This window comes from Cydia pomonella, chromosome 13, assembly GCF_033807575.1.
Source record: "Cydia pomonella isolate Wapato2018A chromosome 13, ilCydPomo1, whole genome shotgun sequence".
NCBI lineage: Eukaryota > Metazoa > Arthropoda > Insecta > Lepidoptera > Tortricidae > Cydia > Cydia pomonella.
Window position 1 is genome coordinate 8,960,743 of NC_084715.1, and position 27,843 is coordinate 8,988,585.

Genomic DNA, 27,843 nt, shown 5'->3' on the forward strand with positions numbered 1-27,843 from the left:
CTTTGCTTAACCTCATGACACGAACGATACTTTATTATCTGTTTGACAGTATTGACGTTTCATTTTTGGGGGCGGGCATCATCTTCTTCGATTGACCGAAATACAATTAAATAAAAATGCTGTAATTCCTCACTCCTCCTTAGTATTTAGTCAGCTATTTAAATACTAACACCTCATGTTTGCATCCAAAGGATAGCAGGTATGTTAAATCTGGGAAAATGTTCAGTAATGTCGTTCATGGTGTCCTATCGGATTTATTGGTCATATCCTGTCTTTAGCTTTTCTATCGGTTTTAATGTACTCCCATAGCTATTGTTCTATTGATACTTACGTACTCGAGTGTATTTGAATTGAAATAGTCAGAAAAAAGTTGTAAGTGAGGGTATCCGCCCATTAAAATTGACGTATGGTAACTTGCAGGGTACAGTCAAGATGATCGGTGGGTTGTTCGTGTACAACCACAAGGGCGAGGTGCTGATCTCGCGAGTGTACCGTGATGACATCGGGCGGAACGCGGTGGATGCGTTCCGGGTGAACGTGATACACGCGCGGCAGCAGGTCCGCTCGCCCGTCACCAACATTGCGAGAACCTCGTTCTTTCACATCAAGGTAAGTTTCTTAATTTTATGTAGGTATAATAGGCATATGCATCTTGTTTTCAAGGAGTTGGCTATCCTGAAGTAGGATACATTGTGACAAGTTGGCTTGTCATAAATCTCTCTAAGACTAAAACAATGATGCACTTAAACTTTCTGTTGGATTCACACGGAATTTGCTAATAATTCCATTTAACTCTAACATTTGATTTGATGTGGAAATACCTTTGTACACCCTATTTAAATATTGAAAAAAAAAAAAAGTGTAGGTATAAGGTATATTAAATGATGGGACATACCATCATGGATGACTGTCCATTAGAATGACTCTTATTTTGCGATTTTAAAATGTAACAATGCATACCCTCTAATATAAAATGATACTACCCAAAAACACACTGAAAAAAAAAATCAGGACATGCTTGCAACTGAAATTCCCATAGAAATTACTATGGCAAAATTAGGTCAGACAGTAATTAAATAATTTATTATTGGTTTTCTGTTCCCATTGGGATTTTCTTGTGAAATAATGACTATACGGCAGTAGTATTACGCAATTAATACAAAGAAAAAAAAAATTTGTCATTTTCATTGTATGGGAAAGTCGCATGAGAGTCCGTACAGGTTGCAGTTACAGGAATGCCCAGAAAATTATTTATAGAGTGTTTTGGGATAAAAGTAAATAATTTGGCGTTTTAGGGGTGGGAATGCATTATTTATTTTTGAATATTGTAAAATAAGGGACACCCTACTGTCCATGTTGTGTTGTTACTAAAAGATAAAGTCTACTGGTAGTTGCTGATAAAAGTCTATGTGCAGTCAGTAATGGGTGTTGCTGTTAATACACTAAAACTAGTCCAAAAATGATGTTTACTATACATATTCTTGTTTTTACCAGCGAGCCAACATATGGCTAGCAGCAGTGACGAAGCAAAATGTGAATGCCGCCATGGTGTTCGAGTTCCTCCTCAAGATCATTGATGTGATGCAGTCCTACTTCGGCAAGATCTCGGAAGAGAACATCAAGAACAACTTTGTTCTTATCTATGAACTGCTTGATGGTAGGAACAAGTTTTATAATAATGTCTTATTTAATACACTGTTTTTTTTTTATTTCCGTTAATTTCAAGGGTGCATTCCTGAGCTTAAATTAAGTAACTTATAAAAAAAAAAATTTTTTTATTCAACCTCCTAGTTAACGGAATTAAAAAAAAAATGTTTATAAGAAACTGATTTAAGTAAAATTCACTTAATAGAAAATCAACTGATGATACCAGAAATCACCATGGGTATTACTTGCTTTAAAATCAACAATTGTTTCCGGATTACTCTTCTTCTTCCTTGCGTTTTTTGCCACGGCTCTTGGGAGCCTGGGGTCCGCTTGACAACTAATCCCAGAATTGGCGAAGGCACTAGTTTTTACGAAAGCAACTGCCTTCTGACCTTCTAACCCAGAGGGTAAACTAGGCCTCATTGGGCTTAGTCCGGTTTCCTCACGATTTTTCCTTCACCGAAAAACGACTCGTAAATATCAAATGATATTTCGTACATAAGTTACGAAAAATTCACTGGGACGAGTCGGGGTTTGAACCCGCGACCTCCGGATTGAAAGTCGCACGCTCTTACCGCTAAGCTACCAGCGCTTTCAGCTGCCTCAGGAGTACTAAAGTCTAATGAAGTACCAATTGGAAATGCACATAATGTATCTCAAATGTCCACTCCAACACCTAGCAATACTTCGTAACTGCTGTATGAAATTGTTGCTGTTAAAACCTATACCTGAAAAATATTACAGAAGTAGAAGTATGATTTAAATTTTAAAACCTTGTATAGACTTTATGCGTTTTTAGGGTTCCGTAGTCAACTAGGAACCCTTATAGTTTCGCCATGTCCGTCTGTCTGTCTGTCCGAGGCTTTGCTCCGTGTTCGTTAGTGCTAGAAAGCTGAAATTTGGCATGGATATATAAATCAATAAAGCCGAGAAAGTCGTTCAATAAAATCTAAAATATTTTTTTTAGGGTACCTCCCCTACACGTAAAGTGGGGGTGAACATTTTTTTGTTGCTTCAACCCTACTGTGTGGGATATCGTTGGAAAGGTCTCTCAAAACTAATAGGGGTCTTCAACAAACATTTTTTGATAAAGTGAATATATTCGGAGATAAACGCTCCGAAAGAAAAAAAAAATGTGTCCCCCATCTAACTTTTGAACCATAGGTCCAAAAAATATGAAAAAAATCTTGGAAGTAGAGCTTAAAAAAGACATTAAACGAAACGCTATAGTTTAACGGATATGATCAGTTTAGCTGTTTTTGAGTTATCGCAAAAAGTTTCCCCTTCATAGTAAAAAGAAGTACATCCACAGTTCATCCCTTGGTTGTTCAATCTACTATACTTTAAGCTCCAGTTTAGCTTATTGCGACGGAGGAGTAACACGGAACCCTACTCGGAGCATGGCCCGACATACTCTTGGCCGGTTTTTTAGCTAAAGGCTTTGTATGAGGCTAAGTAATTTACGGAAAATTGGTGTATCCTTGCAGAGATCCTGGACTTTGGATACCCTCAGAACTCAGACACAGGAGTGCTGAAGACATTCATCACTCAACAGGGCATTAAGTCTGCCTCTAAGGAAGAACAAGCTCAAATCACCTCCCAGGTTAGTATCTAATATAATTTATAATTCAATGTTATTAAGAGTTTTTCTGTAAAAATTTTGACATTCAATTTTATTATGTAAGTTAATCTGACAAGAATGGTTTTACGTACGAAGCCGAACTTAAAAGTACATGAACTAAACCGGGGGGCCAGGAGCATTTATTATCAGTCATCGCCTCCCGGCGGATACTTTGTTAGATAATTTAGATGAATTTAAAAAACCGTTAGCCGGTTGTACCGCGGTGGAAAGATTGTCCGAGTCGTGACATGAACATGTAAAAAATACGCGCCTTACCACTTTATGTCCGCAAAGTATGCGTAATGTGTAAATGGCGTAACCGTTTATCTGGAACAAAATAGATTTTTTTAAAGGGTTTTTTTGTATGACAGGTGACAGGGCAAATCGGATGGAGGCGCGAGGGCATCAAATACAGACGCAACGAGTTGTTCCTTGATGTGCTGGAATATGTTAACCTCCTTATGTCGCCTCAAGGTACTGTATTTCCATTCGTTTTAGTTCATCTGCAGATCCTAATATAATGGAGCAGAAGGCGGGCATAGGAATACGGGAGATACACCAAGTATGCTGTGTTGTATGCTTCTTTGGGCTACTTTAGGTCAGTTTATTCATAATTTTTCAATCTAAACAAATAAAACGGAACTAAAGTAAACCATAAAGGGAACCCTAGTTGACAATACTAATTAGTCTTCTCATGTTTTAAAATGTATAATGCTTTATTAATATATATAATATATACATATATTTAAAAAAAAAGGACCATGGGCAACTTTGTATGGAGCTTGGTCCAAAAACCAACAGAAACGAGAGTTAGGTAATTAGATAAGCATTTCTATGTTCTTTATTTCGCTCTATGGGCACCAACCGAAATTCCATTGCAGAATTGAGATATTTGCATTTTAGTCAAAATGTCATCACCCTTATTAGGCAATAGAGTCCAAGTAAGTAAATTAATTGCTGCAGGGCAGATGTTGGCGCACCGCTGCGAGTGCGGCAAACCATTCGCCGAGCTCGCCCAGCGGTGCACCCTATTGCCTAGGTAATAAGGGTAATGACATTTTGATTAAAATACGACTGCAATGGAATTCCGCTTGGTATCCATAGAACGAAATGAAGTACATATAAATACCTATCTAAGGACCTAATTCTCAAATTTGTTGGTTTTTGGCCTGTTTTGACGCATAGTCCTTTTGTGATCTTTTTTACAAATACGGTATTAGATATCATCTACTGAATAAGGGCTAAATGTTTATGTAATATTGTTGCAGGGCAAGTGCTATCAGCTCACGTTGCTGGCAAGGTGGTAATGAAGTCGTACCTGTCGGGCATGCCCGAATGCAAGTTTGGCATCAACGACAAAATCGTCATGGAGGCCAAGGGCAAGGGGAATGGTGAGTTGCTTTATAGAATTTTAACTTTAAGATTTATTAGAAAGAAGAATATATATAAGACTTGGCGCTGTTCTGTGGAGCAAGAGTTGCGTGTATTGGCGATGGGGTGGGAGGAGGTTACCCAAGCTGCCTAAGACGAGTCAGTGGAGGAATATAATTCGAGCCCTGCACTCCAGACTCCAGCAGAGGGTAACAGGATGGAAAGAAAGAAGAGAAGAATGTTAACAAAAACTATTTATTTCTTTAAAACATATCAAAGTCAATCTGTTTGCGATGACTACCAACCGACCAACAAATATTGCATGCTAGCGCTCTGGTCAACCCTAGATCTGGCACAAAAAAAAACCGGGACCAGAAGTTATCGAAATTCGTCATCATCCAAACTTTAAACGTGGAGCGTAGATCCCCAGCTGGAAGGTTGTTTTCCTTATTACACTACATAGAGAATATTGTGTCGTGTTTAACGGCCTCCTAGCCTAGTTGGTAGTGACCCTGCCTAAGAAGGAGGTTTTGCCCGGGTTCAAATCCTGGTAAGGGCATTTATTTGTGTTCGTCACAATTATTTGATCCTGAGTTATGGATGTTTTCTATGTATCTAAGTATTTATCTATAGGAAACGTGCGCGTTGGAGGGTCTGTCATCTTGTGGACTGAATCGGAAACAAACACATTGGCACTTCACGCCAAAGCAAGTGCTCCCATCTACCGTTCTCGTACGTTTTCTTGTGCATAGTAGGTTCTGCCATCTTGTGCGCTACATTGGAAGTATAAACTTCCCATTTACACCTCGCAACAAAAATCTGACGTCTCGTGTGCTGCCCCCTACAGTTTACGCACGCTTCTTAATTACCCACAACAGAGAGGTCTGTGTTGTGGGTAATTAAGACCTAGTCCCACAATAAGCTCAATAAGGTTATTGAGCTTATTGTGGGACTAGGTCGATTTGTGTGAGATTGGCCCATAATATTTACTTATTTATTTATATTTCGTCTTGGTTGTCAAGACTCCCTAATTACTAAAAAATAACTAAACATAAATCTATCGTATCATGGTACTAATACGATTCATTATAGCTATGAACTTGTGGTGGTAATTAGTGAGTTTTGGTTGTTACCTGACTATTTGATAACAATACCGATCAAAGGGGGGTCGTTTTTCACCTCACTCCGCTCTAATATTTGTTTCTGCTGCACCACTCCAATTGTCAATACCTATCTCATTAATATGATCCAATTCCCCCCACTGACTTCTCAGGGGGCATCTCCGGCAACACGGACAGCGACCCGGCGCGCTCCGGCAAGCCGGTGGTCGTCATCGACGACTGCCAGTTCCACCAGTGCGTCAAGCTCAGCAAGTTTGAGACTGAGCACAGCATCTCCTTCATACCTCCTGACGGGGAGTTTGAACTCATGAGGTGAGACCGAAATAAAGGCATTTCTGTCGAAATTCAGAAGTGATTCGGAGAATAATGTAGCAGAAAAACGCTTATTATGATTACATGTACCCGAGAAATACAGAAGATGGTTCTCAGGAACACTTCAATGCTGGTTTAGTATATGACAATATTATGTTGAGGTTCATTTTTTTTCTTTTAGGGTATCAGATGCATAATATGAAAATAGCTGGTAAATCTTGGTTTACGTACTATACTTAGTTTTTTTAGCATTAGAGAAAAAGTAAAAAACTGGATGTGTCTTTTTATTGAAAATTACTGATATCCGCTTTTTAAAATTAGTTTATATTACTTATGAAAGCAAAACAATGTATATGATATATGATTTATAATTGTTACTTATGTGGTGCGACTTATTTTTCGAACGTGTTTTTTTAATAAAAAGACGTCACGATCGCTTAACTTCTATCTAATGTTAAAAAAAGCGAACTATATCATATATTTCTCAACCATATCTTTACATCTTTTTCGGGTTTAAAAAAAAATACGAGTACTATAACTACCTTAGCGACTAAAGGGATTGCCAGCCATATGCCTATTCTATCGCAGACACAAAAATGTCAATTTCGCCCATTTGCTACACAATCATTCTGTATCAATATTGTACTAATATGACCCTTGCGGTGGACAAATTAAATTAATTGTACTGTCATACATGTATCTGTGATATAAAACCTGGGTTGGATATTCCACCTTAGTGAGCTTTACTAATGTAGTATGTTTCGTCCCAGATACCGCACCACAAAAGACATCTCGCTGCCGTTCCGCGTGATCCCCCTCGTGCGCGAGGTGGGCCGCACCAAGATGGAGGTGAAGGTGGTCCTCAAGAGCAACTTCAAGCCTTCGCTGCTCGGGCAGAAGATCGAGGTGAAGATACCGACCCCGCTCAACACCAGCGGGGTGCAGCTTATCTGCCTCAAGGGGAAGGCTAAGTATAAGGTACTAATATACTTCTATCGTTCTAAGTCGTGGTTTTAGCGTTACTGTTCCTAACTTACTATCGATTAGTAACTTCAAGAGCGAGGCACTGGTAATTGACAGAGACATTGGTGGACAGAGATAGGGATAACTAAATTATCAATCTGACGCCATAACAATAAATAGCAGTTTCATTTTTCAATAGTTAGTTCAAAAATCATTCGCATCAAACATTCTTCTCCGTTGGTACGTCAACAAATTTAACATTGGCAAATTCATTATAGGCTAGGCCAAATCCAAGGCCTATGTAACGCGTCTACGGCTCTTCGTAGTACATCACTTGTATTGCGTATACGCACAGCAAGTGAGGCACAGCGAAGGAAGTCGCGGTACTGCATCACGTATTTTGTGTGCATGGATCGGCCTTAAGTTCACTAAGAGTAAAAGCCATAAAAATGATTAATTCGTATATTTTTCAGTCATCAGAGAACGCGATAGTGTGGAAGATCAAGCGCATGGCGGGCATGAAGGAGACGCAGCTGTCGGCCGAGATCGAGCTGCTGGAAACGGACACGAAGAAGAAGTGGACGCGCCCGCCCATCTCCATGGGCTTCGAGGTGCCCTTCGCGCCCTCCGGCTTCAAGGTACCGACACGGTACAGTTAAAGCCTGACCAGTAATATATGATCACGCGCCATATTGCGGAACGAAATAGGAACTAAATTTTTCATACTAAACTGAACTGTCATCCTGTACATGAGAATAACAGCGCCCTCTTGACAATGATCATATATTTCTGGTCGTGCTTTACGCTACAACACTGGATATAGATTACATCCTATAAAGCCCGTTTAGGCTGTAGTCTCCACACATCCGTCACGTCGCACACAATTTTGTTTAGGTTGAGATTCTAGCGATGTTTTTCTTTATCAAAGAGCAACTGGTAAAATCAAGTGTTATTTTGGACATTCAGATCTGAGAATCTTGTCAATGGGATTCCTTCTTCGATAGCTCTCAATGATACTGAGTTATCAAGGTCCCGAGACGATTAGTTTTTCAATACCTTCAAGCCCCATTCGGACGGTTTAAGAAATTGCTTGAAATTTTTTATACATTGCTTATTAGAGTACAATGAATTCAGTCGGTCGACCAATACCGCAATGTAACGCAAATCGCATGCAAGTTCTTCAATCGTCTAAATGGAGCTTAACTCTCCTCTCGTTCCATATTACATTCAGGTATCGTCTATAGAGATATACTTCGCACCTCGCGCTATCCCATATAACATTTGCATTTTGCAATCTTGCTATGTACCACTAGTTATGTAATTATTAATTATTTAAATAACACGTACTTAATTTTGAACTGACGATTTTCCCTTTTAGGTCCGCTACCTAAAAGTGTTCGAGCCCAAACTGAACTACTCGGACCACGACGTGATCAAATGGGTGCGCTACATCGGCCGCTCCGGCCTCTACGAGACCAGATGCTAGACGACTGATTGTGAGTATGCCTTTACTCAACTTTTGGTACATATTTGGGTCTTGAAACACTTTTTTTATCGGCTTATTTGAAGATCCGAAACGCTTTTTTCGACTATGCCAATTGGAATGGTTAGTTTTGAAATTTGTCTCAAAAAATACTATTCTGGTTGCCGACCTTAAGGTAACTTAATTAATACAATTAATTTAGCTTTCCTCGTATTTAATGCCACGTCATTATAAACGATTTTTTATCATTTTATTTACATTTTAAGTAAAATCAAAATTTCTTTCCAGAATTTCTTGAATCGGACTTGAAGCTACAAAAGGCGCGTTACATACTGTTTAATATTTAATGTTAAACGGGCCCGCTAGATAAAATCAACTCTATGGCCATTGAGTTAACGTTGAAAGTCGCTCAAACATTGTAATAACCAGCAAAAAATTGAACCAAAAAATGGTGCCCTTATCAGAATGTACAAGCTGTAACTGTGAAAAAGACACCTATACTATTCACTCGGCTCTTGAATAAACACTGACTTTTCAGCTAATTCATTTATGTAAAGGAGTTTCCTAACATCAAAGTTATGAGATTCTTATTTTATTTTTTTATTTTAATATTTTTAAGTAGATCGTTTTTATTTTTATGCCTTTGTGCGATACTTGGTAAAATATATGATATGTTTTGTATATGATTCTTAGAGGGCTGCAATATAATAACATTTTAATTTAAAACATTTGTTTGTCATTGTGTTTGCGTCTTATATTTGGGCAATTTCTGATTTCTGAGCAGCGCTCGTTCGCCCATATACTACTAAAGTATACATACAGTCAGCGTCAAATACTTAGTAGCAGTCAAAGTGGCCAAATAGTTCGGTACACCATACTTAATATATGGTGTACCGAACTATTTGGCTACTTTGGTTGCTACATAATATTTGACGCTGACTGTACATGGTGTATGTATAAAATTTAAATCAGTCCTCTAATAATTATATATTACGTTATTATGTCAACACTATGATATAACATGTACGAGTATTTGTAAGCCACATCGAATCTCAAAATGAAATGTTTTTATGAAATCTTATATTTATTATGATTTTGATTGTGGTGACACAAGTAGGAATTACAATAATACATCTATGTATATTTTATGCGATTTAGGATTTTATTGCATCGTGAGGTGCTTATTTGTATTCGACCAAAAATGTAAGTATTATTATTGCAGTGATTTGTCCACGTTACTTATGTATTTAGTGTATCGTTTTTGAATACTTATGCACTCGTTAAAATATTGTAGGACCTTCATATAAATAAAAGGAGTTTGTTAGTTTATTATAATACTCTTAATGTTCTGTCTATTTTTTAATTGAATTCCGTTAAACACTTGTTTGTATGAAATATATTAAGATGAATCTAACCCTGTATGCATCTATTCTAAAACAGTGGTCCCAATACGTATCTGTATATCTGTTTGTATGCCTTATTTTCCTTTTGGTAGATGTAGATATAATGTCGTCGGCATCAAATTGACTTAATTCATTACGGTGTGTTTTTATGCCACAATGTAACTGAATGGACTCTTTAAAATTATCACTATAAGGGCCACCCCACACTAGCGTCTTTTGAGCGTCGACGTCTAGTCAGCGCTATGGAATATGGCGTCGCTGCGTCGAGCAGCAGCCATGGAGTTGACTAGACGCCGACTTTCGGGAGACGCTAGTGTGGGTTGCCCTAAGGCCCAAGGTCTTTAAGAAGTCCATCATCAGGTTCGCTTCACGCTAAACGGCGCCGATAGAGACCATCCAATCTGATTTCGACTGTACATTTAATAGTTCTAATAATATAAAGAGTGTCGTAAACTACCACATCAACATACCATTCCTATGAAATTTAGAAATGCATTCGATTCATTTCGTAACAGGTTTATTGAATTAAATATATAAATTATTGTATACTTTCAAAAAGTATCACTAAATATAACTAGTGTTAATTAGGGTTATCGTAGGGTATTTGCTTGGTTATCGTCTTCGAAACACGCATTACAATAAGCTACTATGGACGGTAAAACTTGAGCTACAAATGAGCCTTATTGCTCGGGACGAAGATCTATTTTACCGCAACGTTTAACTGTTGAAAACTTATTACGGATTTTGTATAGATTGTACACAATATACAAAGGATGCACCGATGGCAGGGCAATAGAACTCGATTCCTATCGGCTAGCACATTTCATGACAATTTGAGATATCTACAGGCCTAAATAAAATTACAAGCCGCCGCTGATACCCACTATTTAACACTTTCTAAAACGAAAACATTAATTTCTTTATTAAACAGAAAATGTAAAGGAATGTACATTGAGCGTAGAATCAAAACGTGCGTGTTTCGTAGACGCTCAGTGTAAGTGCATGCTGTTATAGGAAATGCTTATATGTATGGTGTTACAAAAAGGTTCATGTACAATAAATAGTAAACACAATACGCACGTTTTATTTCACCCTGTCTTGAAGGGTAGACCTGGGTTAATTGAACCTAAGCACTTTTGGAATAACCGCTTATAAATCATTTAATGTTATCTATTTATAAGAAAATATATTCAAAGTGCCTTGAGCTCTATATATTTTCGGCGCACTATGTATAATGTTTATAAAGTTACGTACAGGTTGAAGTTTAAATCGGTGACACTGGGCAACAAGTATATCGCCCTTGGTCTAACGCCTGTCAATCCTATCGATGTTTTCTATTGAAACTAGTAAACATAAACTATCCTTAATAATAGAGCCCTTGAAATTATACAACATGTAAAAGTAATATATAATTATATTTCATTTCAATGGTACTTATTATTATTTTATTAGATCGTACAAAATACTGACTTAGATGTCTCATATCATATATTTTAATAATTACAAATAATTTCTACTTTTAATTTAAGGAAGACTGAATACAAGTTTCGTGTGCAGAGATGCATAGAAATAGAAATGTACCTACATTTTCTTTTAAAATTACGCACACTATATCTGACTGTGCTAATATAAGTAAAATCTACAATTTACTGGAGAATTTCTTTTAACTAACACAGACAATTGCGTCTTACTCGTAACATGGTCGACAACCAAAAGTCACTAATTACTACAAGTTCATAAGCCATAGTGAACCGTGCGAGTAATAAAATTTAATTTCTGATTTCTGTTTAATTATTTTTTCTAATTAGTAACTTTTGGTTGTCACCTGACTACTTTTAATACTGTCTAGGAACTTCATTCTCGATTTCACGCACGCTTAGTATCACAGAAGCATCATCAGCTGGCCGTTACCAAGGTCTCCACGGTTGGTCCTCTAGTGTTTTTCTCGCAATTAAAGCTAGAGGGGCGAGATCCACAGGGCTTGGGGAGCCCACTAAACTGGCAGGCGAGAAACAAGGGTCTCGAGAGAAAGGTGCTAGGGCCGGTGCCCCTACAGCAGCTCGTAAAGACCCTAATGTGTTAGCGTTCACGTTGGTTGGGAGAAGCAGCGCGATGTCGCCGTTGGGTAGACGTGTAGGGACTAGATGAACGGAGCCGGGGCCAGCTGCAAAAGAAGGGGGCAAAAGGTTAAAAAGGGTAGGTACCTAAACATTTGAAATATTAAGGTATCTTAGGTGACTTATCAGAGCTCTAATTTTTAAATAACGCCTAAAGTCGTCGTAACTGGTTGTGCCCACCGCGCCATGAACAACAATAGGTATTATGGCGTACGCTGTCGAAGTAATGGATTAATATCCATTACTAATATTCGTTCAATGTAAAAGTGTGCCCGTTCTGGCGAATGCGGTACCTACTAACGAAATGATACCTACCTACGCTATATCGCCAGGTCTCTGGCGCAAGCGAGCTAATGTAAACCTTACTTGAAAGTGTAAAGGTTACTTTGACAGCGTACGCCATAACACCCATGGCGCGGTGGGCACAACCAGTTACGACGACTTTAGGTCTTTATTGGTGTTCAAAAGGTTAACTCGCTGATGTGACAATGTCATATTAAGTTTTTTTCAAAACTGTCATTATTGATACACGGTTTTATCGCCGATTGTACTTTTCTTTCAAACAGTGATCTAATACTCATCGAGAGATTCTAACACACCCAAACATAAATCAGACATCATCGCATTTATATGTTTAGATTACGCTGTTTCATCTCAAGAGTTCCTATGGCCACATTGAATGGTATAATATTGAATTTGTCACCCAACTTAGGTACATAAGTGAGTTTCAACTTTCAGTTCAGCTCAATCAAATAATGGGAAGTGGCTATAATTTAACTTGAAAAAATTGATTACAAACATACCTACAGAAAACGGGGCAGGTGAAACTAAATAAAAGCTCGTAATAATACAATGCAAGGATTCAAGTCTCAAGTATTCACTATTTAGTAATGGAAACAGACTAACCAGAGATCAAAACAGTAGACGGCGGAACGACATCTTCGAAATCCGAAGGCGGAGTGGATACAACAGGCGGCCTGGCCCTCGGCACCAATCCTTCCAAGTGTTTCACCAGCTTCTTCCTTAATTCGATATCTAGCCCAGGAAACCGGGCCACCTCGGACAGGCAACGCCGGTAACCAGCACTGAACCTGTCCGGTGCGCCAGAACGTAAACCGCCTAAATGTTTAACGGTCATCTCGAGGATATCAGCCTTTTCCAGCTTCGAGTGACTTGCTGGCTGGAAAAAAAATATTGCTATTAAACACGGGTGACATTTTTGTGGACCTTTGAGCTCCGATACTTACTTTACTCTTTGGCTCCGATGCAGTAGCTGAGGACGTAAACGGGGTGCTAATATGAAAGAAATACACCAACAACATTACAAATTGGTGTATAAAGTCAATGATGATGTATGTGATGTTTAACCAAAGATGATGTATGTATTTTTGAACCATCTTGGAATGATAAGTATATAGGTACATGCAGTGAATCAAAGGCCGGTTGACAGCTGACTGAATATCATTTATTATTTAGTTCTACATACAACTTCATAGGTGGCCAGTAATAATAGAGATTCCTTATATAACCTACTTACATATACTACATCTCTCCCTCTTAAACTTCAAGTTACGGCAAAGCCACAAACATAACATTGTTATGAAATACAATTCAAGAGATAAGCTAACAAAACATAACAGTTTAACACAAATAAACCAAAATGAGTAAGTTAACAACATAAATAATCAAAAGGATTGGCCACTTTCCGAGCTCAATTCATTCGTACAATGATCGGGCGGACGTGTGGAATGAAAGCCCTTGTGCAGCATAAGATGTAGACGATGCAGCAACCACCAGGCACTTCGTCCGTTGCTTTGACGGAGGCTGCTTAGGCGCCATTCATTTCCTTTCCTCCAACGTTCTTTTAAACGATACATATCCTCGCTAAACTCTCCATTGATAAGTATCGTCTCTTGAGCGATTGATGGAGCCCGATACCATTGTACTAGGCCACCGTATAACGACCGGAACACAGCCTTCTCGCCGCCGCCCAAGATGCTCATCAACGCTATCAACACGCAGCTACATACAATCGTGCCGTCTTGTGAGTCATAACGGGCCACAGGCTCTTCGTCGCCTTTTCCGACATTGCGTGCCCTCCCGCACTCCATACTCATACACTCCGTCTCGTCACCAGATAATGAGTCATACCAGGCCGCAACCTCTTCGCCGCCTGTTCCGGTATGGCGTGCCCTCCCGCACTCCATACTCATACACTCCGTCTCGTCACCAGATGATGAGTCATACCAGGCCGCAACCTCTTCGCCGCCTGTTCCGGTATGGCGTGCCCTCCCGCACTCCATACTTATACATTCCGTCTCGTCACCACATGAGGACTCATTCCGGATCGTAGCCTCTATGCCGCTAGCTCCGTATCGGTATGCCCTACCGCACTGACAAGATTGCGCTGGGTCGTCACACGACGAGTCGCACCGGGCCGCAGCCTCCACGCCGCCGGCTCCAGGGTCGCGCCCTCCGTCGCGCCGCCCACGCCTAACACTCGCGGAGCGTATACCAGTACCGCCGCCCCCGCTCGATGAGTCCCGCCGGGCCACAGCCTCTACGCTGCCGGCTTCGGCTAGGTACTCCCTTCCGCATCCACATAAATGCGCCGGGTCGACACACGGCGTGTCGCGCCGGACCGCAGCCTTAACGCCGCCGGTTCCGGGCCCGCGCCCTCCGTCGCGCCGCCCACGCCTAATACTCACGGCGCGCATACCACTGCCGCCGCCGTTCGATGACTCTCGCCGGGTCACGGCCTTAACGCCGCCGGCTCCAGCTCGGTACTCCCTTCCGCACTCACATAAACGCGCCGGGTCGATACACGGCGTGTCGTGCCGGACTGCAGCCTCAACGCTGCCGGTTCCGGCCCCGCGCCCTCCGCCGCGCCACCCGAGTCGCTCACTCTCGTGGTGCAGCTCCTCAACTACACCACCGCCGCCGCCGCCGCCCGAGGTGCTAACCGGCGCCGCAATCACGCCGCTCACCTCCGCGTGCCTCCCCGCGGCCTCGAGTGTATGAGCCAGGTCAACCTCTTCCTTCTCGCATCCCGTGGGTTCCATGTGTTTGGTTACTAGCTTCACAAGTTGGTCGAATGTCATATCTTCGGGATAAGTCGGCGAGCATATATCGCACATTAACAAATACATTGTATTTCCGACAGCAGTAATCAATAACGGCACCGTGAGCTCCTCCCTCACTTCATTTACCAAAATGTACTGTTTTATTCGACGAATATACACCGACCACTGTTTGGTTGATACATCAAACGGCTCTAATGTCCCGATATGCATTTTTCACACACAACTTAACGAATTTAATCCAAAAAACACATAAAAAATTTAAATTTCGTCGCCAATGCAGTGAATCAAAGGCCGGTTGACAGCTGACTGAATATCATTTATTATTTAGTTCTACATACAACTTCATAGGTGGCCAGTAATAATAGAGATTCCTTATATAACCTACTTACATATACTACAGTACAGTCAGCTGCAGAGAAAAGGTACCCCCCTGCAGAAATTTTGTATGCAGCGGAAAAGTAAGACGAATAAAGTAGTGTAAGGTGTAAGAGTTTTTTGTCGTATGTCATCCAAGTGATTCAAACCGTCGCATTCGTAACATCCATTCCCTACTATCCCTATTAATATCACTGATGTGCCGACGTAAACTTTCCACATCTGCGAAATTTTCCACAGGAATGTTTCAGAAATTTCCCACATTTATTTATAGGGATTGTAACTTTCCGAAACGAAAAATGAAAATGTCTTATATTTTGTGTAATTTTCAAGAAACTTCCGAGAACATTTCCGTTTTTTTGGAAACTTTCCGTAACTTGCACATCTGTAATTAATATAATAAATGTGAAAGTAACTCTATCGTCTGTCTGTCTGTTGCCCTTTCACGCATAAACCGCTGAACTGATTTAGATGCAATTTGGTAGGAATAGTTGCTCGGGGAAGGACATAGGATAACTTTACTACCAAGTTTGCGCAAAGTTATGAGGCTATGATTTATATAAGCCAAAAGTTTTTGACAACCTAACTTAGTATAAACGTCTAGTAACTATACTTACGTCTTTTTTCATAACATCGAGTATAAGCGTCTTCAGTTCGTTGAGACAATTATTTATTCGCGCTCTTCTCCTCTTCTCCATTATCGGCTTATTGCTCTGCAATACAGGAAAATCCTTATTTTTCGAACTACATAATATCAGGTGAAAAATGTTTACCTGATTCGGGACACATACTTATTTCTACGGTCACAAAATGTGTATAATTGGCCTGAGATTTGGTCACTTCTGGCAGTCGTCATTATCTATTTGCTGCTGACTGTAGATGTCATAAGCGCGTTGCCAATCCTATACCTACATATGGTAAATGGCAAATGCCGGCCTGTATTTATGTTTACAGTGTAGATTATAGGGATAAATATACACCCAGTTGCAAAAATACATACCTACCCATTTATTTTATTTTATTTTTTATTTATTGATATTTAGGACAACAACAGCCGTAAATAAAAGTTTTACATATGAGTGGTTACATAACATATGGCCAATAACAATTAGCCATTAATTACATTTTACTTACAAGGAAAGGTACCCAACTGTCCGGTTCCGATTAACCTAAAATAAGCCTAAAATAACAGACACGTATTTTTTTTTAGCTGCCCAAACTCAACCTATTGGGAGAAATTGTCCTCCAAAGTACAAAAAAATTACTAAATCGTCTAACTCCTATAGAAAGTGATGTCAAGCAACTTGCTAGTTAATGGCTGGTTTGAGTATATGTTTGAAAGCAGCAAAAAATAATGAGCACGTGTTTTGTTATATCGGCTAAAACTCATTTTTTCCTAAAAAAATCGACATTCGAAGTTTTATAATATCTTATCGCTAAAGTTACACATAAAGACGGGTGTTTTTTTTAGGAAAACTTGAGTTTAAGCAGATATAACAAAACACGAGTACATTATTTTTTCCTGTTCTCAAACATATACTCAAACAACCCATTAACTAGCAAGTTGCTTGAGCATTACTTTCTATAGAAGTTAGAAGATTTAGTAACTTTTTAGTACTTTGGAGGACAATTTCTCCCAATATGTTGAATTTGGGCAGCTAAAAAAAAATACGTGTCCGTTATTTTAGACTACTCTATAACATATATAAATATAAATCAAATCGGAACCGGACAGTTGGGTACCTTTCCTTGTTAGAATAACGTAAGTAGTATCTGTTCCATGAATGGAATTTATTCATTAAGTAGGTATGCACTTTAGCAGCTGGATGTACGTCCCTCGGCCATAGACGCAAAATTTAGATAGATTAGATAGAAATAAGTTGCTAAGTTTGCAAATCTTAAAACGCGTTGATGTCTTTTATTAATTGGACGTTATTTATTGAAATTATTATGTTGTATTCTAATTTATTCCCGTGGGGTCCGAATGCATCTACACTATTCAAGGAATTATCCAAAAAAATAGCAGACGCTACCGGTGATCGTAGAGCTGGCAGCTTCCTCGCACAGAGAATAAGTATTGCGATACAACGAGGAAGTGCTGCCAGCATCTACGGCACCATGCCGCAGGGGGATAGTTTTTAATTATTTATTTTAAGATTAGTTTTATTTATTTTTAGATTTAGATTTTAAGTTTTATATGTATTATGTTGTGTTTTTAATTTATTAGCAAATAAATTAACATTAACACCAATATATAAGCGAAAGTCCAGTAAATTCTCCACGTAAACTCACCTTCCTATTATCATCCCTTTTCTCCAGGTGCGGTATCGCTGTTGACTGTCTAACATCGGCCACCATGATGTGCTTCTTGAAATCAAAGGCTCCGCCTAATACTATCAGAGGCACCTCCTTAAGGTGGTCCCTTCAAACAAAATAAACTTATCCACTTTATAACTGACTACCTTAAAGACACGAAGCGCGATCACGAGTTGTCACACGTATCGGTGCTTAGCTAAACTGTATCGAAAGTTTGACAACTACGAGTACTATCACTGGTCACTGCAATGTGTCTGGCACGGGTGTCGGCGCGCGACTGAGGGTCGGAAGCAATCGAGGCAGAAGCCGTAACAGCACGCGACGGGCGTGCTGTCGGGGGAGTCGCACGCGACGCAGCAACATTTAGGTGGCTTTACTACCTGATCCTGTAGAAAAGCGACCTAATGGGCATAGCCATTGGCTATGTAAATGCGAGCAAATTGGGTTCTTCCGCGTCCTTCTTAAGCCCCTTAAATATTTAATTTAGCACCTACTTCTTAGGTAGGTATGGTACAGGTACTCTGCAGTTCTATAAAAACTGAAATTGTTTTTTGTTTGGTATAAAATCAGATCAGATAATGTGGTGGTGGCCGAGTGGATATGACGTCCGACTTTCAATCCGGAGGTCGCGGGTTCAAACCCAGGCTCGTACCAATGAGTTTTTCGGAACTTATGTACGAAATATCATTTGATATTTACCACTAGCTTTTCGGTGAAGGAAAACATCGAGAGAAAACCTGCATACATCTGCGAAAAAAATCAAAGGTGTATGTGAAGTCCCCAATCCGCATTGGGCTAGCGTGGGGACTATAGCCCGAGCCCTCTCGCACATGAGAGGAGGCCTGTGCCCAGCAGTGGGACGTATATAGGCTGAATTATTATATTATTATTTAAAATCGGATATGTATATAGGGCGACCTATCTACATGGGTTGCTTGAAAAAATGTTTAGTCTGTGCGGAAAGACAAGAGTCAAAACTGCTGTGGTGTAACTTTATTGCAAGCCGGTTTAAGCTTCGCTACGACTTTGGCGTAGTACACTCGCGTAAGGCTACATATTGGTAATCTCGTAGCATTTTGGTGACAGACAACCTAAATTAATCTTTATATTCGGTAAAGCCATAAATTTACATTACTAATTACACAGTTACAAGGTTATAACTCTAAGGAAAAAGTGCGTGTGGGCTTTTTTTAGGGTTCCGTAGTCTATTAGGAACCCTTATAATTTCGCCATATCATCATAAGCCCGTTCATTTTATATGTCAAGCGATAAATGTACATAGTTTAAAAAATGTTTTTTTGTCTTATTTACCTTACCTTACCCCCCAGAAGCCGCCAAGTTTATTTAATTACGTTACTCGTCTATTGGGTCACAGACTTACAAACATACGACTCATATTAGTATAGTGTAGTAGTTTCGGAGCAAACTGGCTGGACAAACAGACTGACACACAAGATATATATAAGATGTAATGTTTTGAAAAGATATGTCCCTCCGAGTTTCTTGCCGGTCCATATTGGGATACCCTCCTCTAATTGAGGGAGGATTTAAATCTTCTCGTGTCAGTGGTGTAGGGTTAGAGCCGGCGTAGCTTTATTTGACGTTCATAAGCGCATTGTAATATGCCTATTTGAACTATCTTTATCTTTATATCTTTTTTGTGTCAGTATGTTTGTCCGCCCACCAAGGTTTCCGTACAAATTCAACTTTTTTTTTAATTTTTAGTTTTGAGATTTTACTTGGTTTTTGTAGTGTAAGATGATATTACTTGCCATCATTCCATAATTCTAGATCATTCATTCATTTTGATTCCCTTGAGTGTCAAAATAAACGTATCTTTTTACATGTTACCTTAGTTAATTTTTTAACGGTTTCAAGGGAGTGTAGACCTGAGTATATGGTTTTAATTTCAATTTGATACCTCTACGCGTTCCCGAGATAAAGGGCCTTGACAGGCAGACAGACAGATGGACGGACAACAAAGTGATCCTTACCTCAAGTAGGCCTCAAGGGCTCTTTTACAAGTCAATACAACATTTATAGTAACATCATATAGTGCTATGAAAAATACATAAAAATATTTATAAATACAACAGAGCCAATACCTGGGTAAACATTAGATTATAATATACTTAAAATAAATAATTACAACAATACAGCATAGATGTATAGTCTCTATGATTAAAAATACATTTAATCCTGGGATGTAAAAAGTCTCCAATGTCAGAGTACTAATACTAATAAGATTTGGAGGTGTAAAGTCTCTCCAAGTGTCAAAATAAAATTTATACTAAATACCTAATACTCTTTGGCTAATATCAAAAAGTCCCGCACCGAAAACCCTGATGTATGCTAATGAGGCGAACCGTGAACTTGTTTGCCATTTTCAGGGTATCAATAAAAACTTCTAAGACGGCTCACGTCCCATCTGTAGAGTCCCGTTCCAGAATCATATTTCTTGGAACTCAATGGCCTTCTGATGTTTTATTAAAAAACTGTTACAATTTCGGTATTTTCGCAAATCAACCCACTTTTTAATGACTGCGTAATGTCGTCACCTAACGGCCCAAAAAAAAAAGCAAAAGAACTGCTCTATTTTACCTGTACTACTAATTTTTAAGAGTTTAAAGTAGTGTGACTGGCTTTAGTTTTTTTTAAGTCACGTTCTAAAACATACTTCTTAGAACTAAACGGCCTTCTGTTACCTATATTTTACCATAAAAAAACTGTTACAATTTTGCTAACGGACCCATTTCTTTATAACTGCGCCACGTGATAAAAAAAAACAAATGAACTGCTCTATTTGACAAATTTTTATGAGCTTTAAGTAGAGCGCCTCGACTGGCATTTGCTTTTTTTTTGTTTCTGACTCGTAGGAACAAGTGATTATATGCTCTTTGCGTAGGAACAGGAACCGTTAGGCGATATTGCTTATTGTTTAAAAAGATAAGCATCCTGTGTTTGTGTTTTGTGGCAATGCTAGATAGAAAAGTTTTCAATACAGTACAGTGTAGTGTACCTAAATTTAAATTGAATGTTTTAAAACTGTTACATGACGTACGTTGACGTTGGGCTTATCCTCGTAATAATAGTTATTTGTTTTACAATGGGGCAAATTTGTTGTTTAACCGCTCGTGCTAATATTGATACCCGAGCAAGCGAAAGATTCCAAAATTTTACCATGAGCGTAATAGCGAGTCACTAAGGCACGATGGTTAAAGAAATTTTGCCACCGAGTGAAACACAAAACTAACCAAACCAAAGTATCAAACAATATCTATATAATTCAAATGAACGTTATTAAATATATATTATTCAAAATCATAATTTAAAAGTCAATTATATTAGCCAACATAAGGAAATCACTCAAATTTGCACCAGATTAGGTACTTTGCCTCACATGTGGATAAACTGATGTGGTACAAAAAGGTACCTATTAAACGGCCATAGTTTAATTCCATTACTTTTAATAAGTTAACTCTATAATATTCTCGGCTACTTACAACAAAGTCGTCTCTAAAATTGAAACATCATAAACTGTAGGTTCGCAAACTACCGCGGAGAGCTCATTGTCCCTTCTGCCTATCCATATTCACTTAGCAACCACTAAATATCGGTAATTCGTGCGGTACAATCTCAAAGCATTTTTTACGGCATCCATGCCTCGTCTTTACTCCTTAGGAGCTTTATGGGGACTTAAGTCATTTTAAACAGCACGAAATTCGTCGCGGTGTCTTAGTACCGCGCAGAGTATTGTTTAGTGTGAAGTTTTAATATGTTTGTGTAGTTCGAGGAAGGAACCAGCCGGGAAACCCTTTGTTGCCACGCAAGTTTATTGCTACTGAAATCGAAAACGACAACACCGTAAGTAATTGATTTTCTAAAAAGCCGCAAGTTAAGGCGGTGAGGTATTTGACAAAGTATTTTTCACCACACCAACTGGTAAAGGCCCTTTTGATTGTTCAAAAACTAATGAGAAAGTTGCATTTTATCCACATGTTTTTTGAGATTTTCCTTATGTTAGTTAGTAAAATTGACTTTTTAATGATATTTTTTATTATTATGTCCATTTGGATTTGATTTTTTTGGTATTTCAAAGTTAGTAGTTTTCTGGCGTGGTGTGATGTAAAATTTTGTGTTTCACTCGGAGGCAAAGATTGTTTAACTCCTCGTGCCTTGAAATCCTTGCAACGCGCAAGTTTCCACTTCTCGAACCATTCGCTACGCTCGTGGTTCCATTTTGGAACCATTCGCTACGCTCGTGGTTCCATTTTGGAACCATTCGCTACGCTCGTGGTTCCATTTTGGAATCTTTCGTTTGCTCGGGTATCAATATTAGCACGAGTGATTAAACAACAACTTTGCCCCCTTGTATAACAATAGTTATTTGTACAACAAGAGAGCAAAGTTTGATATTTCTTCGAGTGCTTGTTTTGAGTCCCGTGCAAGCGAAAGATTCTATAATAGATTCACGAGCGTAGCGAGTGAATCTAATTTAGAATCTTGAGCGTAGTAAGGGACTCAAAAGCGCACGAGATGTAAATAACTTTGATCTCGTGTAGTACACAAAATTTTTCACGTCAGTCAGCCATCAAAAAATACAACCTGAAAAAATGTAATCAAGACGGACGGATCACTATTTCACTCATGTTTTCTGAAGGTATTCTAACAATTAACTTTAATTACCGTAATAAAACAAAACGAAAGAAATTTCAATAAAATAATACGAAAATAATGAATTAACGAACATCAATTGACAGTTCAATCGACAACTTTTTTTTGTAAAAAAAAACACTGTAAGATCCGGTCCGAATTGCGGATACTACTATTTGTCAACTATAGTAGAGATCGTTAAAAGTAGTTAAGTAGAATTATTTACTGCGTAACAATTGCGTAAATTTGTATAAGTTCATTGTTTTGATTGTATAATAAAATACGTAAAATCTGGTGTTTTATTAAATTTTAAACTTTTATTTCATTAATTAATTATTACGAATGAAGACTCGTAGGGTGTTTTGGAACGATGCGGTCTGACTTATTTCGGGGGTCTATTATAAACCGTCAATATACCGTTGAATTACGTATGCACTTTTTTGTCTCTTTCTTTTTGCTAATGACGTGAAAGGGATAAAGATAATAGAATCCAAATATTTCGAACTTGTATTAGGCCCCGCACGTGGAAATGACATTCGAATCTAAAGGTCACTTGAATGTTATTTTGTCTCACTCGGTGAGCAAAATGCGATTTTGCTCACTGTTTTTAAGCAGCAAATTACCCTTGTTCTAGCTGCTGACGTGAAAATAACTATGAACGTAACTAATTCTGGGTCCTCATGCGTAGACCTCCGCGTTATAGCCGAGTGTCGTTGATATCAAAAAATACTATAATAAAAAGTAGTTTGTAGCTTATATACCTACCCATTAGGTATGTATAGGTAACCTATCTAACCACATATAACAAAAACTGATAACTTCTTCAACTGGCTGTTTCAGATAGTTTATCGCTCTATTTTAATAAACCGACAACAAGCACAAATACGTAAGATACCTATTAAGTAACTAAGCTATTAGTTACTTACATAAAATTATAAATATTTTTTCAAGTTCTTGAGTAGAACTGTAGTTTCCAAGTTCTTATGTAGAAAAGTATCTACTCTAGCCTATAGCTCAACACTAGAGTGCTCACTCCATACATGAATTTTCTTACATAATAATATTAAGTATTGTATTAAGTTGTATGGGGGTTTTCTTCTTCCCGGCTTATTGCCACGGCTCATGGGAGCCTGGGGTCCGATCGGCAACCAATAGCGAGAATCGGCGTAGGCACTCATTTTAACGAAAGCGACAGCTATCTGACCTTTCAACCCACAGGGTAAACTTTGTAATAGACCTTATTGGTTTCCTCACGATGTTTTCCGTCACCGAAAAGGGACTGGTAAATATCAAATGATATTTCGTACATAAGTTCCGAAAAACTCATTGGTATAAAAAACGTATACGTAATTGTATATGTATACGAGCCGGGGTTTGAACCCGCTACCTCCGGATTGAAAGTCGCACGCTCTTACCGCTAGGCAACCAGCGCTTTCACGTATTATTTTTTAGAATGTATCATCGACATAATATTGATGCTGATACCCCATGCACCGCGTTAATATTCCAATATGTATTTGTAACTCCTTGCAAAGGGAGCGGCAATCAGACGGGCTATTACTTAGAGCCACAGGGTGTCCAGCCTTCGCATTGCCATTTCTCCTTCACGCAATTACAGACTCATAGGTACTTACTATTATTGTTAAATGAAAAAAAAAATGTTCAATAGCCCTATCATAATAACATTGGCCGCGAAGCTTTAGTACAATTTTCGCTTGTGCCTTTTGGTCGTAAACCTTTTCTTCAATATTATCACAGCGCGCCCGCAGCATCGTTTTTAAACAGTAAAATGACGGGTTAGCTTCACAAAAATTGACAAAAGAACAACGGCCGAATGTTTAGCAAACACGCGTCAGGGCCGGCGAAGTACTTTGTAACAAAACTGAATTGCAAGGGTTCGTCGTCGCCAATAACTTCGCCATTGTTAAAAAAATCCGTTCCTTTATTTGTTTTTTATGACGTCGGGGAAAGGTTTGTTTATATTTTTAAGCGTGCAATTTACGACCAAGAAAAAGTTTAAATATATTCAAAAACATGCGGCTTCTTGATCCTGACCGGTTAAAGTTACGTATGTTACTTTAGTCCTTATGACAATAAGTTTTGAAACGAATACAATTATTTAAATGTTTGTGATTACATTAATATTTTTATTTAACAACTACACTATAAGTAGTTAAAATAAATTGAGTGTTATTAATTAAAATGGCCTTCTATGTTTTTCATTATACTTAGGGTCGGTTGCACCAAACCGTCTGTCATCGTTAAAGCGTTCGCTAAATTTTATTGTATGGGAAGTTTCATACCTCACTGCTGTCTGACGTTGATCAGCGGTGACAGCATGGTTCCATTTTTATCACTTATCACTATGCCCGTCACTTTCGCGCTTACATACTTGTTAGAACGTGACAGGCATGGTGACAGATGATAAAGAACCGACCATCTTAGCCCTACAGCAGTGGCAGCATGGTTCCATTTTATCACTTGTCACTATGCCCGTCACTTTCGCACTTACATACTTGTCGGAACGTGACAGACATGGTGACAAATGATAAAGAGCCGACCATCTTAGCCCTACAGGCCGCTAAATATGGTTGGTGCAACTGGCCCTTAGTCCTTTGAGTAATACGTTATTGGCCTTTACCCCCTAAAGCGGTCTGCCAGTTCCTCTAATATCTCCCCAGTTTCTCGGTAACGTTAACCAACTGTTATTCTCGCTGTATTTCTCTACCGTCCATAATTAAATCATTAGGCTTGACAGTTTGAAAACAAAAGTTAAAAAAAAAACCGACCAAGTGCGAGTTCGTTTTACTCGCGCACCGAGGGTTCCGTACAAACTTTGAGTTATCTCGTATGATTATAAAGGCGAGCCTTTCGATCAGAATCTGTGATGTTAAATAAAACTTTTCTGACTGTCAAAAATACATATACTAAGTGTAATTGATTCCAGCGCCATCTATCGGCAAATTGTCAAACTAATTTGCGCGATGTAATGTATGTTGGTTTTTCGAGGATAATTCCCTGTCATGTGAAAGGTAGTCGTGTCTTTAATGTAATCTCATAGAAATTTGAACTGTAATGAACATACATAAAGTTGGTTAAATTGCAAACTGAACCCGGATATGTTTTTGTTAATTACTGATAAAATTAAAACTAAACTAGCCATAAAATAAAACTACTTAAAAATTAAACTAATATTAAATAAAACTAAAATTAAAAGATATACTAATAAACAAATTAGTTATAAAAAGAATACCCCTTCTAAAGCCTCCGCCTGCGGCAAAGATCCCATAACGCTGGCCGCGTTACCTCTCTGTATTGCCAGGGATATACGCTGGGAGAGGTAAGCGCCAGCCCTATGGTCTCCAGTGGCGTCGATCAGCCGTGCCGACAGGGCCCCCATGAATGTTTTCATGTCCGCCGACCAAGGTCCCATTGTCTCCACAGCAAGCGCCGCAAACTCATAATCTTGCAGTAAAGATGAGTATTTGCGGCGCTTGAGTAGTTGGGCCTGGTCGGCAGCAGCGCCGGCTTGTGCGCGGGTAGCCTGGATGTGGGACAGCGCAAAGGTGTCTACGCATGTGGCGTCCCACACCAAAGGCCTACCCAGTCTCCACGGCACCAATGTGGCTCCGTCCGGTCGCTTGCCATCGTCTCTCGCCATGCCTGTGGGTTCTAAAGTAGCAGGCACAGAGACGGTAGCAAGCGACCGCCGAACCAGATCATTAATAGTGCCGTGGCGATATAATCGGCCGGCGCTTTTGGTGCATGAGAGGCCATGTCGGCCTAGCCAGTCCACGTCCTTGCCGCATGCACAGGTATGGGCGGAGCATATTTTGGCTCCAATTCGCAGGCAGACCGAAATCCTCAACGTATTTTTGTCCAAAACCGTGCCAATATTGCGCGTAGGCAAAGCGTTCAGCCAGAGTCCCGATTCATTAGTAGAGACAGCTAGTAGGCGGGCGCGATCTGAGTCGTCCGGACTATTTTCTATAAGAGAAGCGTGAGTTGCTTTAAGACCAGGGATATCCCAAACTCTCTGGATGTGTTTCGTGGCCGGGACATCCGCTCCAGAGCAGGTATTGCACCAAGCACTTTCCGCTCCGCCAGGCTCGCTATCTCAGCGCCGGATATCTGGGGAAGATTTAAGATTTTACCGGCTAGAGACAGCGAGCTGTAAGCGGAGGATAAAAATGCGGGCAAGGCCACACTGGTCGAGGAGCGGACACCCAGGCCACCGAGTCGGACAGGGAGAACCGCTTGGGACCATGATCTGACGTCGAAGTTGATATTTAGAATCTTGGAAAGGGTGTTTTGGAGGGTGCTGTCAATTGACGAAAGTGTGGTGGGGTATTTCCATATCGGACAGCATCGAAGTAAATACATGAATTTGGGGGTGAAGAGACAAAAACGGATTATGAAAAGGGCCATGTGGGGATTTATTTCGAAAAGCAAGTTAGAGGTGCAGTTAAATAAGTTTAATTTGCAATTAATAACTGGATTGATGGCTTGGTCAAAAATCGGTGAACCTAAAAGTGTAAGAGATGAATGGGAATGAACGGAGATGTTGGGCAAAATGGTGTTAAACTTTGTGAGAATTTCGATTTTTTTTTTCTGATGATAGGTGGTTGGGTATGAAAATTTCGCATTTTGTGAAATTGAGGGAGAGGCCTAAGTCTGAGTATTTATCTATTATTACTTGCAAATCCTGTAAGACTGTGGCGGCATCCCCGCCAAGAGAGCCGTCATCCAGATACCATAAGTTAAATTTAGAATTTAGGTTTGAGATAATCGGTTGAATAGCCAAACTGAAAATTGCGGGTCCAAGCGGGTCTCCCTATATACTGATTATATTTTTCCTGTAAAATGTATAGTAATGTTAATATTATGTAAAAATTTCAATTTTTCATCGGTAAACTTTCATCTTTTTTTCCACTATGAAATAATAATAAAAAAATGTTTTGGAATGTTCAATTTGAGATCTTTCAAATGATACCCCACTTAATCTAGTCACTAGACTTTGAAATTTTGCTCCTTCTTCATATTGGGCATTTTCCATAGTCATAAAAAAAAAAGAATATAAGAATACTTTCAATGTGTTTGGGTTAGCGTTGCGCATAACTATTCCAAATTTCAAATCGATAGCTTGTGGTTCTCGAGATACCTATTTAGCTGCTGCAACTTCTAAAATAAGAGAATGATAAAACTACAAAAAAATATATGATTACCATGCAAACTTACACCGAAAATTAGTTTGAACGAGATCTAGTAAGTAGTTAAAAAAAAAAACAATAAATTTTGGGGGTTCCCCATACTTAGAACTGAAACTCAAAATTTTTTTTTATCAAACCCATACGTGTGGGGTATGGATACGTCTTCAA

The 27,843-nt window shown here is 39.2% G+C and overlaps 2 protein-coding genes across 3 annotated transcripts; one reads left to right on the forward strand and one right to left on the reverse strand.

The window, feature by feature from the left end:
- Positions 1-40: 40 nt before the first annotated feature.
- On the forward strand, positions 41-10,994 carry LOC133524109 (AP-2 complex subunit mu). 2 transcript variants are annotated; one of them, XM_061859960.1, is made up of 11 exons: positions 41-199; positions 421-609; positions 1,495-1,657; positions 3,135-3,250; positions 3,640-3,742; positions 4,537-4,659; positions 5,913-6,072; positions 6,843-7,050; positions 7,509-7,673; positions 8,414-8,531; positions 8,807-10,994. In XM_061859960.1, exons 2-10 carry the CDS (start codon positions 433-435, stop codon positions 8,519-8,521), a joined length of 1,323 nt encoding a protein of 440 aa, XP_061715944.1. In that variant the 5' UTR covers positions 41-199; positions 421-432; the 3' UTR covers positions 8,522-8,531; positions 8,807-10,994. The 2 variants fall into 2 exon arrangements, with proteins under 2 accessions (XP_061715944.1, XP_061715943.1); XM_061859959.1 differs by having other exon boundaries at positions 4,537-4,657; positions 5,902-6,072.
- Positions 10,995-11,472: 478 nt separating this feature from the next.
- LOC133524117 (protein hairy-like) lies at positions 11,473-18,159 on the reverse strand. Its single transcript, XM_061859968.1, has 4 exons — positions 17,789-18,159; positions 16,114-16,209; positions 12,945-13,218; positions 11,473-12,085 (listed from the first exon to the last, which is right to left on the reverse strand). Exons 1-4 carry the CDS (start codon positions 17,852-17,854, stop codon positions 11,829-11,831), a joined length of 693 nt encoding a protein of 230 aa, XP_061715952.1. The 5' UTR covers positions 17,855-18,159; the 3' UTR covers positions 11,473-11,828.
- Between the last annotated feature and the right edge of the window lie 9,684 nt (positions 18,160-27,843).